A 17,943-nucleotide genomic window follows, 5' to 3' on the forward strand; every position below is an offset into this window, starting at 1 on the left:
ATGCAGACATGGTATGGAAACCTTTTGCCTTTGTCCCGCCACACAGTGGGGCTAGTTGGACTTTGAGCGTTCAAACCTCCGTCGGCGCCTCCCGGTGGTCTGACAGACCACAGATGAGAGTATAAAAGTCCTCACCTGACGCCCAGGACTCAGTCTCATCTGAGTACTCACCAACTGTAGGGAGAGAGCTCCAACAAACCCGTCATGGGGAATTCGAAGCTCTGCCTTCTGTTGCTCCTCAGCACCTCTGCCCTGGCTTGTGAGTATTTAAGTTTAAAGACATAAAGAGTCTGTATTTGAGTTGTATTTGAGAAAGAATTACTAAAAATAAATCTTTTCCGTTACAGTTGCCCAAGATGACGACCAGCCAACCTGCCTCCGTAAGTTCTTCTCACATTAGGCTTGAGTTTGGGTTGACATCTGTCTCTGCAATAATTTAATTATAAAGAGTGAATATATTGCTTTAAAGTGCATCAATTTTTAACCCGAATCTTCTTTTAGTGGCCAAACGATACAAGACCCTGCACAAATACGAATACCGATACAACGCTGCGTCTTTGAATGCCATCAATGGAGCCTCACCGCTCCAGAACGGACCCAGTGTGTCTTGCAAGGTACGAGAAAGATTCTTCAGAATCATCTTTAGTCGATTCCATTGATTTTCCCCAAATGGGATCAAAAGTGCATCATGCGTCTCCTCTGATAGGTTGAAATCGCAGTGCCCCAGACGTGTAGCTTCATCCTCCGCACCACCGGCTGCAGCCTGATCGACGTGGTGGACATGGACGCAGAGGGAAACCCTGTGTTCGCTCCTGCACCCACTTCTGAGGCTTTTGCTGCTGAGATGGAGAAGTATGTTACCCAATGAGAGCTACCTTCTTCACACGTTTAAGTATTATTTATATGATTATTTAATTTAAATATTGTGCATTTTCTTTTAGGAACCTTCTGAAGTTTGTGGTTGAGGATGGGTACAAGGTGAAACTGTTCCCTGAAGAAGGTGAGACACCAACAATCCTGAACGCCAAGAGAGGTATCATCTCTGCCCTGGCTGTGCCCTTGATGGAGGAAGACAGGAAGAGCTACATGGTATGCCAATATACAAAGAAAACAAGTTGCATATTTTATATATTTGAGGATATATTCAAGGTAAAATCTGAGAAGCCCTCATCTTTTTCCTTCTTTATCTTCTTTAGCCCACCATCCACGGTGAATGCAGGACCCAATACGTGGTCAACGCTGCAGAGGACATTGAAACTGACATCACCCTCAACAGGGATCTTTCAGCATGTGACAAATTTGTTCCCATCAGAGATAACACCAGCCCCTTGGCACTCGTCTCTGGCTCGGTAAGAAATCCCAACAGAGTGGTTTGTAGAGTGAGATAAACTGTTTAAATCAGTCTTATAATGTGGATTCACTGTGAAATATGAGACAGCATATGTGGAAGTGTTGCACTATAGTACAAAATCCTAATTTGACATGGACAAAGTGTAATGAAAGCCCTTTCTATCGTCAGCCAAACCTCCTCACCCGCCTTGTCAGAAGCTCACAGACCTGCAACTACAAGTTTGACAATGAGAAGAAACACATGACCTCCGGAGGTTGCGTGGAGAAGCACATCCTCATTCCCTTCTCTCGCAAGTGAGTCTGACTTTATGCTCCATGAAAAGCTCAGCTATTAAAGGGAATATTCTGGTATGTCTTGTGCATGAGACTCTTTTGAACCATCTGTCTTCTTCTTGTTCCAGGGGAGAATATGGGGTCACCAACGTTGGAAAGCAAGAACTGACTCTGGTTCAGGTTTCTCCTCTCAATGACAGAATCTTTGAGCACAGTAAGCCCCGTTTTCAGCTATTGTTCTATTTCACGATTGATTGGTCTGAAAATCTAACTCCTGAACGTGACTTTGGTGTATCCTAGGCAACATCATCAAGGGTCTTCACATGGATGTTGTTGAGGACAAGAGTGCCATCCAGGATAAAGATGCAGCACTGGCTCTCCTGACTAAACTGGCCACTTTACCTGAGACCGAAGGCGAGAGGAGGGCCAACCTCTTCCGCTCTCTTGTCACCATGGTCCGTGGAATGAGGATCGAGACCCTGAGTCCCGCTATTCCCAAGGCTCTTGCTCTGTCCCCCGTCCTGACCTACCAGGTTCTGGCCCAGTGTGGAACCCCTGAGTGCAGCAGTGCCATCATGCAGATCCTTAGAACCTTCGACAGCTCCGCAGTTGAGGTTGACGCTGCCGTGTTTGCTATGGGTCTCGTTTCCAATCCCTCTGCCATCCTGATCAGTGACATGTTGGAAATGGCCAAGTACAAGCCCAGCAAGCCCATCATGTATGCCCTGAGCAATGCTGTTAAGAGGTGAGCAAAGATACCCCCAACTATAACTACACTCCTAAGCATTTTCTCCTGGGTGCAATACAAGATCCACAAGCCTTGAATTCTTAATATCTGCTTGTTGTCAACAGGTTTTACAAAACTGAAGGAAAACTGATCCCAGAGATCCACTCTGTTGCTGAGTTCATGGCTGCACATTTGGGTGACTGTTCAGAGCAGAAGGACACCACTTTTTTGACACTTAGGGTAGGCATCTCAATAAATACCAGTATTTCTAAGAAGAACCGCATCTTATACATTCACAATCACAGTAAAAGATGTTTTCTATTAAAATTTAAGTCCACATACTTGCGTATACTCCAGTAATTACCATATTAATGGATGCGTAAACCAGGAGTTGTCGTTTGATCACAACCAAGACAAAAATTGCTAAACACTTCGGCCAATTGAGGAGCACGCTATGCTCAATTTGGGTGTGATGTTGTAGGTCATTGGAAACATGGCTCCCGCTGTGATTCCTGCCAGTCCTGCCCTCAGAGCCGCTGTGACCCAGTGTGTGAACCAACCTGCAGCTTCTCCAGCTGTGCAGCAGGCTGCCATTCAAGTGTACCGGCTGACTCCAGTCCCTGAGGAGGCAAGCACTATTTTATTCTTCAATTCTTACACGGTTCTCAAATAAATCTACTCACTGCTCATCTAGAATGATTTTATGTGGTCGCAGGGCAGAGAAGTTCTTCTCCAGGTGCTTTTGGACAGTGCCAGACCCATGCAGAAGCGTATTGCTGCTTTTCTGGTACTGATGAAGGACCCCCAGGCCACTGAACTGGCCCAGTTGGTTGCTGTTTTGCCCCTGGAACAGGACAAACAATTCAAGAGCTTTGTGAACTCCTACATTGCCAACATACTGTCCTCAACTGAGGCAGAGACCATTGTGTGAGTGGAGAGCAACATATTCATATTTCCTTTCTGTTCTGCTTGTACTATTTTATAGGTATACAGGTGTTTAACTTTTTTTTCTTTCTTTCAGAATCAGACAGACCATTCGTGATGCCCTGCAGGAAAATGAGATTGGGCCCATTATGGACCCCACTATGTACTCCCGCAACTACAAGCTCGGATCCGTTCAGGGCAACATGATCTTTGAGGGCAGCAGCTACATGCCCAAGGAAGTCATGCTTGAAATGACTCTGAGGTCCTTTGGTTTTGACATTGACATGATGGAGGTAAATAATTTGAGCCGTTTTATTCTATACTTGGATTTGAGATGACATTTTTCCAGATACTGGAGTGTGACCATGAAAATGTTGTCTCCACTACCAGATTGGTATGGAAGGTGTAGGATTTGAGCCAACTGTCGAAGCCCTGTTTGGACAGAATGGATTTCTTCCCGACACTGTCCTGAAGACAATGTACTTTGTCTCTGACAATGTACCAATCAAAGTTAGAGAGATCCTGAAGGTCCTGGTGCCCTCTATGAATGGGGACAAAAACAGACAGGTACTCAGAACCATCTGTTTAGTGCATCGACTAAAAAACCAATAAGAATAATGACTGACCAACTTCTCCACAAGAGAATAATCTTATAACAAAGTGTCCTGCTCCATTTCTAGGCCTCCCAGAGCCTGATTAGAGACATCGGACGCAACTTCAACAAGCTTGTAAGGGACCTGAAGGTGGCAGAGTCTCCTGATGCCATGGTTTACCTGAGACTTTTGGGAAATGAGCTGGGTTTTATGAGGACCAATGATTTGGAGGAGGTGGCCTACTCTGCTGTCATGATGATTGATAGCATGCTCAAGATGTTCCCATCCAATGTAAGTTAGTTCTAACAATTAAATTCAACAAGATTTGACTTGTTTATGATACTGAGGTTTGTTTCTTGGTCCCAGCTGATAAAGGCACTCATGACCAAGGCTGACAACACAATCTTTGCTCACTACATCTTCATGGACACTGAATTTTTCCTGCCTACAAGCACTGGAGTTCCTCTGAGGATTTCTCTGTCTGGTACCTTTGCCCCTGGAATCAAGGGTGGACTCAAGATTGCCCCTGACATGGTAACTATCTGTATTTTAAGTGTAAATAACGTCCTGGTTGTCAAGAACACAGAATCAACCTCTCTATTTTGTTTCCTCAGAGTGAAGTTTCCTTCATGCCATCTGCTGGTGTTGAGTTCATAACTCAGATTGGCTCGCACATCCCTGAATTTATGGACTCTGGATTGGAGATGCACACCAACATTTATCATGAAAGTGGGCTCAGAGCCAAGATCACATTTGACAGCAGCAATGTCAGGTTGATAATACCCGCTCCAACAAGTCCTACAAAGCTCATAACAATGGCGTAAGTCCTAGCAGATTTTCAGATGTTATCCAAATGTAAATACAGGACAAATCTCTTCACCTGAAAGAAAGAGACAAACATGGGTGGGAATTTACAAGTAACTTTGCTCTATACTAAAAAAATAGAAACACCCTGGTTGCAAGGGCTGGATCAGAGCTGAAGACCATCCCCTCTATGGTTGTGGACAAGGTTGATGTTCGTGAGTGCACTCCTTTCTTTGCTGGAATGAAATACTGCACTGCCCTGGAATACCCTGATGCTGTCTCTATGGACAATGCACCTTACTTCCCCTTCACCGGTGACAGCAGGTAAGGATGTCTACCGAGAACTGCCAGCAAATAGTTTGGACTTGTAAGATTGCTAACTAACTGATGTATATGAATAGACTCGCTGTGGAACTCCACCCAACCGGTGAGGTCACTGAGTACACTGTCACTGCTGCCTACGAGCTCCTCCTGGAGGGAGAAGGGGGCAAGCAGAAGGTGGACTCTGTGAAAATCCTCCTGAGAGCAGAAGGTAATGCTTGATACTGAAATACATTTCTGATTTGTCATTAAATTATTTGTAGAAGTTTTGAGAAGTTTTTATAACTCTATTTTTATTGTGGAGGAGTAGTAATCCATTTATTTGCGAACAACAGCTGAGAATCCCAGCGAAGCCAGAGCAATCTTGAAATACAACAGGAAGAGGAGCATCGTCACAGCTGACATCCAGATCCCCGACTTCGATGTGGAGGCTGGAGTCAGGCTGGGTGTTGTCGACGCCAAAACGAAGGGCAGAGGAACTCACTCCATCTCTCTTGACTTGATCAATAAGAATGTTCCTCAGCTGTCCCTGGTTGCCCGTGCCAAGTAAGAAATCTGTAATTCCTCATGATGCAACTTCAATGTCCCGCTAACAATTTTGATTTCGCTAACTCACTGTTGTTTTTTTAGTCTGAAGGCTATGATGGAAGGTATGCTGGAAGTCCAGCTTCTTGTCCCTGCAATCAGTGCTGATGCCACTGTCACTGCTAGCATGAGCCGCAGTGACCAATTGGAACTGAAGCTGAAGAGTGACATCAAGGTCCTGGAAGCAGTGTCTTTGCAGACTGTTGCATTGAAATACGGTAATGAAATTACATCCTTTATTTTGGAATATTACATCAGTACTGTGCAAATAAACCTGGGTCAACTGGGTTTGTTTGTCTTCCTGGGGAAATGTGTTCAAATAGTGTCAGGTACTTCTGGATGTTGAAAGGTTATTCCAAGAAACTGTTAGGACTATAGTTCTGTTTTAATATTCGGAAAATTCCTGTTAAAAATTGAATGTTGATTCGTGTTTGAAATGATAACTACTTTAAGCATGTGTACGGTGTCCGTTGACTTGATTTCCATTTCCTGGCCCAGTCATGAAATGTTTTGACAGTTGGGAACTTTTTTATTTAATTTTATCATAAGTCCATTACTGATGGCTCGATATATATTTTGTTTTTGGCTATCCTGACCCGAAGTTAAGAAGAATTTTTCCAAATATATTGTATTCTACCATTGCAGATGCCAACAAGGTTGAGGTTGAGTTCAAGTCTGATGTCAACGCAGACACCAAAGACTTGCCTTATTATGATGTGGCCGTACTGTATGGCAAAGCTCTCCTTGACTCTCAGTGGGGTGAGACTGAAATGCAGGTCCGTGATATCCTCATGAAACTTGTAGAGGTATGTCACTTGGATTTAATCAAATATTCAGATTTTCTGCAGTGAAACATCCTTAAAACTTTTAATTTCTTTTTTAGATAGCAAACACCTATGTAAAACTGCCTGAAATGTCAATTCCAGAGACCCTGTTTCTGCAGAGGTAAGTGTGAGGTTGATGATATGTTAACTTTATTCTAATTACAGTCACCGTTTCTTTTTGACCTTACTACTTATGTTTGATGTAAGGGGTCACGTTTTTGCAAAGTTTTTTTTGGGGGGGGGAACAAAATATCTACTGTACATTTCAACAAAAAATAAGTCCCACTTTATTTAATTAACACTTCATTAACTTTTTTTTAACAGTGAGGCTAAGGCTGTCTACCTGTTCAACAACGAGCGCTTTACCATCACTATCCCAATCCCTCTTGGAGGAAAGACAACGGAAGATCTTAACTTCCCACCTGCTTTAACCACACCTTACGTGTCTCTGCCCCAGTTGGGACTGGAGATTGCTTCCTGGAAGATTCCAGTTCCTGAACTTGTTGTGCCTGAGAGTCTTACTTTGGCCATTCCTCTTGGCAAAGCTGAAATTTCAGCTCTGGTGAACACTAACCTGTACAACCTGAAGGCCTCAATGGCTGTTGGCAAAGATGTTGTTGAGGCACCAAGTTACTCGGCCAAGTTTGACGTGACAGGAACGTCTCCAATTGACATTCTGTCAGTGCAGATTGGAGGTATTCAAATTTTATTATTCAGGAAGTCATAATGTAAATTGCCTTTACCTTTTCTCATTCCCTGCGCACTCAGGTTATATGTTTATGGAATTTTCAGTTATCAATCAATTTTATTTTTTTGGCTTATTTAGGGTCTGGACTGTTGGCCGCAGATGATTCCATCAAGGCTGAATGGAAAACCACTCTGGCCCATAAACTCATTTCTGCCAGTTTAAGCATTGCTGAAGACATAACAATGACAGACAGAGTCGGTTTGAAATCCATCAGCAAGATTGTAGTCAGAAGCCCGCTTGGCCTCATCGTTGAAGTGGACCATACTGGTATGGCTGGGGCCAACACTGAGGATATCTCTGTTGATAGCAACTTCCTTGGAAAGATCAAGGCTGGATCCATCTATGGCAACTTGGGTTCAACCCAGTCATTCATCATCTACCCATTCAGGCCAGAGGCAAAGATCGATTCAACTCTTTCTCTCGACTCCAGCATCCTTGCTGCCAGGAATGTAATCGCCGGTAGCCTTGTCAATGGTGAACTGTCAGTTGTGTCCAACACTAAAGTTAATGAAGATGTCTTGACCCATGTTGCTGAGCTTACTTTCAAAGAGAACAAGCTGTCGATGAAATGGGATGCCAATGCCCTTGGTTTTGGTATGAAGATTAACAACAAAGCTGATGCCTCTGTTGGTGCCGGCGCCATTCTCATGAGAATTGAAACAAGTACAGACAACAGCGAAAACAGAGTTTATTCTCTGCTGACCGCCTCTCTTGATGGCGCTGGCCTGGCTGTAAATAGCGATGCCATTCTGAAGCTCCTTGAGAATGAAGTCAATCACAAGGCTACTCTGAAAATGGACAAGGATGGATTGGCCGTAAGTGGAAAGAACATCATCAAGAGCCCACTTGTCTTGGACAACACCTTCAGTGCTGGACTTGATGCTACAAGAGCTACTCTGTCCATTAGCAACAAGGGTGCATTCCGTGACTTCACAGTTGATAATGCCAACACATTGACCATTACTCTTGCTAGCCTTGACTTCAACTCAAAGGCTGATGTCACAGCAAGTGAATATGCCTCTTACACTCATGTTATCACCGTTGATGTGAAACCTTACACTGCATCTGCAAATATTAACAACAACTTGAAGCTTCTTTCGGCTGAAATCATTAATGATGCTCAGCTGCTGGCAGCGCTTTACAAGGTGGACTTAACTGGAAATCTAAAAGCCACTTATGGAAAGGAAGAGATCAAGCACACCTACCTGATAAGTTATGCTGATTTGACTGCCAATGCAAAATGCGGCACCACTGGAAAAGTCTTAGGAACAAAAATGGACCAAAGCACAGAGATTGAAATCATTGGTCTTGCTGCCAGGATCACCAATAATGCTAACTTCAACTCACAACCAGTGCGCTTTAACCATGCCATCCTTTGCAGTATTGTGCCTTTCGACATTAATCTTGATGCTGTTTTCAATGCTGATGGAGACTTGACCTGGTATGGAGACCACCATGCCCAGCTCTATGGCAAGGCCCTACTTAAAGCACAGCCTCTGGCCTTTGCTAACTCACTTGAAGGCAGAGCTTCAGTCACCCAACAGCTAGCGAATGGGCTTTCCCTTAAAACCACATTTGACAGCAAGTTGGACTCTGTTCTGTCTCTTCAAGAGCAGAAGAGCACTCTCAGGCTGAGGTCTAAAGTAAATGAGCATGCTTTCAATCAGGACTTGAGTGTTTACAACACTCTTGAGAAAACTGGAATTGAGATGTCTGGCACCATCCTGACAAACATCCTCAACGGAGACTCCGCAGACAACCAGGAATTTGCTCTCTCTGGCTTTGTAAAGTATGACAAGAACACAGAAGGTCACTTGATTCAGCTCCCTTCCTTGGAAAATCTGCCCATCATCTTGGAAAGCATCAAGGACACCATTGTGCAAATTGCAGAGGTACTGAAAGATTACCTCAACAATGAAGAGATGAGGGCTAGACTTCAGGCTCTTCCCCAGTATGTAAGTGACATTGTTTCTAAACTTAACATTGAAGGCAAGTTAATTTGGCTGAAGGACTATGTCAGTGATGTTACACAAAACCTAGTCATCTCTGCTGAGGATCTGAATGCCGCTTTGGCTAATCTGAGAGTTGCTGTCGAAAAGCTGTGGGCTGATCTCTCTGTTTACATCCGAAGCTTTGTTAAAATGGTGAAGGAGATTGTTCTTAGTGCCACGTTGCCTGACGCCCTCATTCAGAAGATCAAGCAACAGCTGATTGCAATTGATGAGGCATTTGAAGTCAAGGCTACAGTTCTGTCTCTGATTGATACCCTCAAAACGTTTGTCCATGAGGCTAACTTAGAAAGGCTGGGAGGCACCAGCATCGAGTTCCTGTACCATTTGGATGTAAAGTATGATCTGAAGGGTTTACTGGAGGGAATCTTGACAGAAATGAAAAGGTTAATTGAGACCTTTGACATACAGAAATTTGTCACTGAGCTGAAAGAATTCATTTTATCTATTGAATGGATTCGCCTGTCCAGATGGATTCCCACAGAGTTTATCAGCAATTCAGCAGATTACGTACTGGAAATGATTCAGGAGCTTGACATTGCAGGAAAGATCAATGCATTTGCTGCCAAGATGAGAGAGTGGATCGGGATGCTTGAGGTTAAAGATCTCTTGAAAAAAGCTGTGGAACTTGTCAGGCAGTTGAGGATTGAGGAAACCATCAGAACTGTGATGAAGATGGTGACGGAAGCAGATATTCCTACCAAGATGATTCGAATCTTCCAGAATGCTATAGAATACTTGAAAACAACTGAGGTTACTGATATAATTCAACAGCTGAATTGGTATCTTGATGCTATGGTGACCAATCTGAAGTCATGGGAATACAATGACTTTGTGGATTCTGCCAATCGCGTTATTACTAAGTACACAATCTATGTGAACGACCTGATCAAGTCTCTCAAAATCCAAGAGAAGATCGCAGCAGCAAGGGAATTGGTCAACACTGTCTTAGCCACCGGTAGAGGCATTGTGGAACGCCTGAGAGAAATGAAAGTTGCAGAGATCATTAAATCTCTCAAGGATATTGCTAACCAGTTTGTGCTCGAGAACCTCAAGGTATTAGTTCGCTTCGTTCAAGAGAAAATCAGAGCTCTTGATGTCAATGCCATGATCACCTCTGGTGTGGACACTGTGAAGGTATGGTACCAGCGTGCCATAAAGATTCCCAAAGTTATGATAACACTCGTGGTTGAGGTCTTTAACTTTGTGACTGAACAAGAAATCTTTACAGAGGTTCTGCAGATGATTGATGGACTTTATAACGCTCTCAAAACAGCTGAGTTGAAAACACCATCCTTCACTGTTCCTTTCACTGATCTCATCATGCCCTCAGTGACGCTCAACATGGACATGTTTGAAAAGTGGGAAATCCCGACACAGCTGGACATTCCTGAATTCACCATCATGGGTTCCCTCACCATTCCAGCCACCGCTCTTTCCATTGACAACATCAAGATGAAAATCATCGAGCTGATTGATTACATTGTCAACTGGGAAATCAAAATGTTTGATGTGGATGCTGTCTTTGGAGACTTGACTTTAAGCTTCCTTCCCTCCATGCCTGAGATAAGCTTGCCAGAAATTACTATTCCTGAGATCTCATTGCCTGTCATCCCACAAGTTCCTGTAGAAAAGCTTGTTAAGTCTCTTCCAGTTCCCGAGATCGAGCTGCCAACCATTGCACGTGGAATATTCCCATGCTTTGGTAACCTGAATGGGGAGGTCAAATTCCTCACACCATTCTACACCACCATGACAACTGTCGAGCTCCTGAACTCTACTAACAATGAAGTGTCACCTACATTCATTGTATCTCTCAGTTCCCAGGCCACATGTCCTATTATTGACTTTCTTAATTACAAACTTGATGCCACCGCTCGCCTTGCAATCCCAAAAATGAGCCGTATTGTCATTGCTGAATCTGGGGCGTTTGTACACAAACTGCTTGACATTCAACAACAGGGATCTCTAAGTATCTATGGGCTATCAGGTCAGGCTCAAACCAAGACAACAATCAAGGTTTCCACCCTGCCTTACTCTGCTGAGTTTGTGAACAATGGCTTTATCGCTATGGAAGAAGGTATGTCTGCCTCTCTTGATGCATCTTACGTGCATTTGGTTGACCTCCCAATGTTCGATATCAGAAATGAGGTCAACGTAAGCCACAAAGCCGTCGTTCGTCAAACTGGATTGGCTCTCACATTAACAGTTGACAATTCTGGTCTTTTGAATGGTGATGGCAAACATGTGAGCCATCTATATTTGTCAGCCACTCCCAAGAGCGTCATTTTGACTTTCACTGGTGACACAGACTGTAGTGCCTTGAAGATGAAGCAGCAGATCACTGCTGAATCTGGAATCTTTTCCTTTTTAAAGTTTAACATCCGCAATGTGGTTGAGGCACCACTTGTTAAGAACAGTCTGTTTTTGGCCTCTGGACATGCCAACCTGTACGATCTGAAGGTTGAGGTGAAAGCAAACCATGACGCAGAATTAATTGGTCCACTTAGTGGAGTAATGTCCAATGCAGTCGTTTTTGTAGTCCGTCCATTTGAGATTAACTTTGAATTCCAGAACAAAGGAAATGCTAAGATCAGCATTTTTGAAACTCTGATGGCTAAGATGGATTTGCAGAATGATTACTTAGTCTTTGTCAAACCTGGTGCCCAGCAGATAAACACCATGCTTTTGGCTAATCTCAATCAGAACAAGATGTTCTACAACTTCACTGTTGACAATAGTGAAAATGAGGCTGTTGTCCTTGTTGCCTCTGATGTTGTGGCCAATTTCGACTTCCTGACCTCCCCCATCAGCATTCCTGAGATCGATCTGCCTTTTGTTGACTTCCGTACCCCAGCTATCAGTGACCTCAACCTGTACGAGCAGACTGGATTGATGAATATTTTGACTACCACTGAGCAGATTGTGAATGTGGATGGCAAGATTATTTATAAGAAATCCCAAGATGGACCCCTTATTGATTTGGGTCTCATTTGGATTCCCTCTCTGGGCAACGTGATCGCAGAGCTGTCCGTCAAGTCTCAAGTCATTAATCTGAATCTAAATGCTGGAGTCTCCACTGAGGATGATATTGTCTTCCGTTTGGCAGCTACAACAGTCTCTGTGTTTGAAGTTCTCAAAGCCAAGCTTGATGGCACCACCAGGCTGACCATGCAAAGAGGAATCAAGTTAGCTAATTCCTTGTCCCTTGAAAACAGTTGCATTGAAGGCACTCACGACAGCAGCATCATTGTGAACCCTGCCGCCCTTGAAGCTGCCATATCTATGAATTCTGTTGGAAAGATTGCTCTAACAATTCTCAACCTGCAAGTCAACCACAATCTGGTTGCCGACACCAAAACCAAAGCAAATGCTGTCTCCACCTTGAGGGTGAACGGTGATCTCAACATCCCTCTCAGGGTCTTCGCAAAGGGTGACGCAGTCCACATTCTGAAGCTGGAAGGAAGCTTTTACGATGCTTCCATGGAGACATCCATCAAGGCAAACATGGATGGAAAGGTGCTTGAAGACTATTTACTTTTTGCAGTTGTGGACAACAGCTGGAATCTGTATCTGAACGGCGATGGCCTGCGCTCTACCTCTAAGATTATTCTTGATGGCAAGATCGATGATGGCACTAACAAAATCCTTGGCATGGATGTCAACCAGAGTCTAGATGTCCAGGCCGACCTGAGCCGTGTGTATGCACTGCTGAAGTTCAATGGTAACAATGAGGCAAACCTGTTCAATTTCAACACCAAAGGCAAACAACTTGTCCAGGCAACCATTGACGTGACTCCAATCTCCTCTTGGACTCATGATATCACAATTGATATTTCCCAACCAAGCGACATTGGGGACCTCTCTCTCTTTGCCAAGACTGTTGCCGATGTGTCTGCCGCCAAGCAGAAGATCTCTGCTGATGTCAAGTTGATCAGCCCTCTGTACACCACAAACCTTCTAGGTGGTCTGGATGGCATCGCTCCTGTTTACAAAGTCACCTTCAAGTCCTCTGCCACCTCCTTCATTGTGCTCCTCAACCATGACATTGATGGTGAGTTGATGAAATTCCAAATCCATCTCTATTTGTTTAAAGTCATGTGTCATTGTTCAGCCCTAACTCTGTCGAAAATATTTTTTCACTAGCTTCTTCCACTATTAACGTGGAAAATGAAGTTCTGAACATCATCAACAAGATTGCGCTAGTGCATGCTGACTGTAACGTAGATGTCAACCACGTCTTCGCTCTAGGCTTGAGGTAACCTGTTTGATTTATTTTATATATTAAAGGATTTCTTCTTTTATTCTGTATTTAGTCTGAATATCTGTTTCTGTTGTGTTTTTTTAGTTGGGGGCCACTGCCTGATGACAGGTAAACATCAAATATTTCATCAGATTCCTTCGACATTAAGCATCAAATGTGTGTTTTTCATTTGAAATGCGTTCTTTCTCTTCCAGTTCTCGCCACACTCTGAATGTGGACATCACCAGTCCCATTTTCACTGATCTTAACCTGCGTTATGCTTCCAACAAAGATGCCATCAGCGCTTCAGTATCTGTTCCCACCGCAGGCTTTCTGGGCCTGAAGCTTATCGGCAGAGTCCCATCCCAAATGAGTGCAAGACTCTACGGTCGTTACGCTGTGAGTCTCGTCACATCACCTACGCCTTCTTGACGCAACTGTAAAGAAAATTCTATATTGTCAAATATAAAACAAAATTGACTTTCTTCTATTCAACAGTCTGCCCCGGATGTCGACGTTGATGTGCTGGCCATTAGATCATCTTCTAAGGGAGACGATAAGACCAGCCTGTTGGTAGCCTACAACATGGAGGTACCAAAGGAAATGCTGACAGCCTTGAAGACCAGACTTCCTTCAATCATCATTGCAGTCACAACGTTTGCTGACAAGTACCAGATCATGAGCACCCTTGTGGACTTCAAGAACTTTGTGGTCAACAGAATCAGTGAGGCCTATAACGCAGCCATCAACTACGACTTCAAAATGAGCCCACTGTCAGTCTTCTACAGGAGCGTCATTGTCCAGTACCAGAGGACCGTCCAGGTCTTCATTGATGCTGCCGTCAAGGTCTTGAGGGAGACTCAGTTCAAACTGCCTGGATCTGAAGAGATGACCACTCTCCCCGAGGTCCTGAAAAGGCTGACCAGCAGCATTGCTACTCTTCTGAAGTCGGTCATCCAGATTGTCTCTGATACTGTGGATATCTACTATAACATTTTCGTAGACAAAATTAGCAATGTGAAGCTGCGCATGCCAATTGGTGATGTAATCACTGGAAACCAGATCCTTGAGCAGGTGAAAATGAGCTTAAGGGCCATCAGCGATGTCGTGGTGGACTTTGTGAATAGTATTGAGAGCCTTGACACCATGCTGGTGAAGATTGGCGAGACCTTCAAGGCTATTGTTGAGAAAACTCAGGTGTTCGTTGACTCCATCAAGTCTGACTACTTAGATGCCGTGTTCGAATGGGTTAATGCCCTCTACATCAGAGTCATCACAGTCATATACAGTGTTGTTGACGCCGTCGCTGCCTTCAATGTGGAGCAGCTCAACAGTGCATTGGATTACATCATGGACTGGTGCATTTACATCGTAGACCTGCTCAATACAACCGTTTATGGTGTTGTGCAGGAGGCTTCAGACGACGTTAAGGTCCTGATGAAAGTTAACGAAGGAAGGCTTGAAATCGACCTTCCTTTTACTTTCCAACTGTGAGCGCCGCTACATGTCATGCTTCAAGGACAATCAGTCCCATTAACATATTTATAACAACAAGTTGAACAAAAATACCCGCTGTATCAGTTTAATTCAATGGTTTACCATGTACAAAGATATAAAAATGTTGTTGGAGCAAAACTCTTCCTACAAGCATCAATAAAATCTATCAATGCAAATTTTCAATGCCTGCTTTTCCTTTTTTAACACTAACTAAATATCTTTTGTGGTGGAAATGTACATTTTTTTTCATCCTTCCATGGTTATACTACCATTATTTTCCATACAAATACACTTATATTGTTTAAAAAATGCTAGAAAACCTAATTTGGAGAAGCTTCTACTAAACATGCAAATCAAGTCATCATAATGCATCAAAATCTACTTAGACACGACCACAGACAAGAGTCATTAATAATTTATTCGATACATGTTCTTGGGAGAAAATTATAGCATCTTTAATCCCAAGATTGAGGAATATTCTAATTTGGAGTTCATTGGAATTGACTGGTAAAGATTTCCTGTGGCGTTTCCAACCTCTTGCTGGTTTCTTGGAAACTTTCCCAGCTGGCACTGGGTAAGATCACTGTAGATTAGATATTAGCTAAACTCAAGCCTCGGAAATGATTCCAAAATACAAAATGCTGACTCTCAAGATCAGTGTTTTTGTTTGTCCATCCTGGGTTACTGTAGTAACAACGCTGTGTAAATATAAAAGAACCATTCAGAATCAGGTGATCTTAACCAAATGAATAAACAGCTGTGATGTTATAGGAGAGAATAAAATACATCCATTCTTCTGCAATGCATAAAACTGTACGAAACTAAAATAAATATGCCTGACTCTCTTTAAGGTTAGCGTTTGGTTGTTTTTAGCATCAGTTCGGGAACAAATTCCAAAATTTCTGGCCTGTGCTTTTGAATCCGTACACATTACAGTATTATATAATGTAAGATTCTCAGTTTTGTACATCAAGTAATCAAGTGTTCTCAATCTTCTTGCATTAGACCACCGTGCATCTGTGACTTTTGTTGATCTCTAAGGGCAGGCCTCATCCAAGGCCCTCGTAACCATGGCAACTAAACGTTTTCTTAACGGCCAGGAGTGTTTTAGCAGCAGCTATTGACACTTCTTACAGACATGCGGTCAGCCTCCCCGCAATGGGCCTCGCTGACGACACAAAGGTTTAAATGCTATTTCTAGATTACCTATAGCGCCATCCAACATGAAGCAATCGAATTTTGAATTGCATTCAAGAAAATAAGTGGAGAAATTCGAGGCAAACGCAAAATATGTGGCTCATTTTTATTCATAAATGGGCAGAAAAGCTGTGGATGAGGGCATAACTTCAGAGACAATACCAAATAAAAACGTGTTGTTTGCCAAAATTTTATATCTCATGTTGTAAAATGTGTTGTTGTGTTTTTTTAAATAAAATACAGCAGTTCTGCTGGTGGATGGACTTTGTCATGCATGTCTATAAATGCGTGATACCTGAATTGATTTGAGGTCATTAATTTTGTTTATTTAAGTGATGTAGTGATGGAAATACACTGATTCTTGCTGACATGGGTGCAAAATTGCATTTACTACTCAAAATATATAATAAACCTATATAATATATAATAAAAAAGTAGAATTAAATGTTAATATTGTAAAAACAAGGAACTTAACGAAAACAGGAGAGCAGATCATAAAATACATTATAAAGATATGAGATTTATGTCCACTGATAAAAATGTAGTGTCTGTTTGCAGCCACAGGGAGTCACTGGAACATTTACTTTATATAATACCTCTGTTATGTGACTGTCCACATGTTTGTGGGTCTTATCAGCAGCAGAAACAGATTCGGTTCATCTTGTGATCCTGTAGCTGCAGACAAACATCCCCTCGTGTTGGTTCCACGGGCAGCGTCTCGCTCAGGCTTCACAGCACATCGATTATCAGCAGATTTGGTTCCACATGACATCTTTGAGGTTCTATTTTTTTTTGTAGGACACATATATAGAGGTGTTTTTATACTTTATAAACATGCAATAGAGAAATAACTGCATTTTAAATACTTCAGAGCCAAGTAAGTAAATTCATGAAACAGATAAATGGGTCACTAGAATAATACGCCCTTCCTGATGTTGTGACTCATCGGGTATCTGCTCCACACAGAGGATGACCTTGTTGATTCGGAGCTGAACTCATTCCATGAACTTCTTTTTTGCTGAAGCGTACTTGGCCCTAAAAGCAACACATTGTGTTCCAGCATGTGTTTAGTTCATTAAATAGACAGTTAGTTATATAAAATAAATCAGCTGGATCCCGTCTGAGGAACTCTGTCAGAAACTGGAACCTTTGATCCGTGACCGTCTCTCCTTAACAGCGCTGGAACATGTTATGACAGAGTTCCTGAAATTAGTAGAAGATATGAGTCAGGGAAACGTCAACCGGTGTTTTCGGAGCGCTGGCCTCTGCCCCGAAAAATGATGAAGAAAGGAAAAAGTTATATTTAAACAATTGCACAGAGTTCTTTTATTCTCCCTGTAGACACAGCTGCTCGGTGGATTTAGTTCAGATAAACCACTTCAAATTGTTCTGTTCTCAGCAAGTTTACAAGTTTGGATCTGGAAACAAGAGATTAAGGTTCAATCTGGTTTTAAAAGTTATTTATTAGGGGTTTTTTTTTTTAGGACTTATTTTAAAAAACTTGTACTGTTTGTACAGATTTCACTGCTATTAACAGACTTAACTCAGTATTATTTTTACAGTGTTCCATCTCTCACCAGTGACACACACACACACACACACACACTTACACACATACACACACTCAGAAGTTATGCCTGACATCTGGCCCTTCTGCTCGTCGCTCTAATGAGGCTGTGATCCATCCCATCCGGGGCCGCAGATCAAAGTAAGATTCAAATTAGGGTGCGGGACCCACCTGGACTGGGTTTACCCCTCACAGGTGAGCCAGAACTTCACCCCGTCTGGGTCTGATCTCCTCACCTCCCCCTGGGTCAACAGGGTAACACCTGAGAGCCACAGTCTCTC

The 17,943-nt window shown here is 42.9% G+C and overlaps 1 protein-coding gene across 1 annotated transcript; it reads left to right on the forward strand.

Moving 5' to 3' along the window:
• Positions 1–346: 346 nt before the first annotated feature.
• On the forward strand, positions 347–14,895 carry apobb.1 (apolipoprotein Bb, tandem duplicate 1; the record flags this gene model as incomplete). The annotated part of the gene is made up of 27 exons (XM_068343267.1): positions 347–380; positions 502–614; positions 707–852; positions 942–1,089; positions 1,197–1,349; positions 1,520–1,644; positions 1,752–1,837; positions 1,924–2,368; positions 2,476–2,590; positions 2,832–2,978; positions 3,066–3,277; positions 3,372–3,567; positions 3,665–3,841; positions 3,955–4,158; positions 4,234–4,401; positions 4,482–4,687; positions 4,813–4,995; positions 5,073–5,203; positions 5,328–5,538; positions 5,623–5,795; positions 6,223–6,383; positions 6,461–6,522; positions 6,726–7,096; positions 7,228–13,212; positions 13,305–13,416; positions 13,617–13,800; positions 13,900–14,895. Coding segments are annotated over 27 exons (11,244 nt in total), but the record flags the coding sequence as incomplete, so codon positions are not given.
• Positions 14,896–17,943: the final 3,048 nt, after the last annotated feature.

The sequence above is a fragment of the Antennarius striatus genome, chromosome 19, assembly GCF_040054535.1.
Source record: "Antennarius striatus isolate MH-2024 chromosome 19, ASM4005453v1, whole genome shotgun sequence".
Classification (NCBI taxonomy): domain Eukaryota; kingdom Metazoa; phylum Chordata; class Actinopteri; order Lophiiformes; family Antennariidae; genus Antennarius; species Antennarius striatus.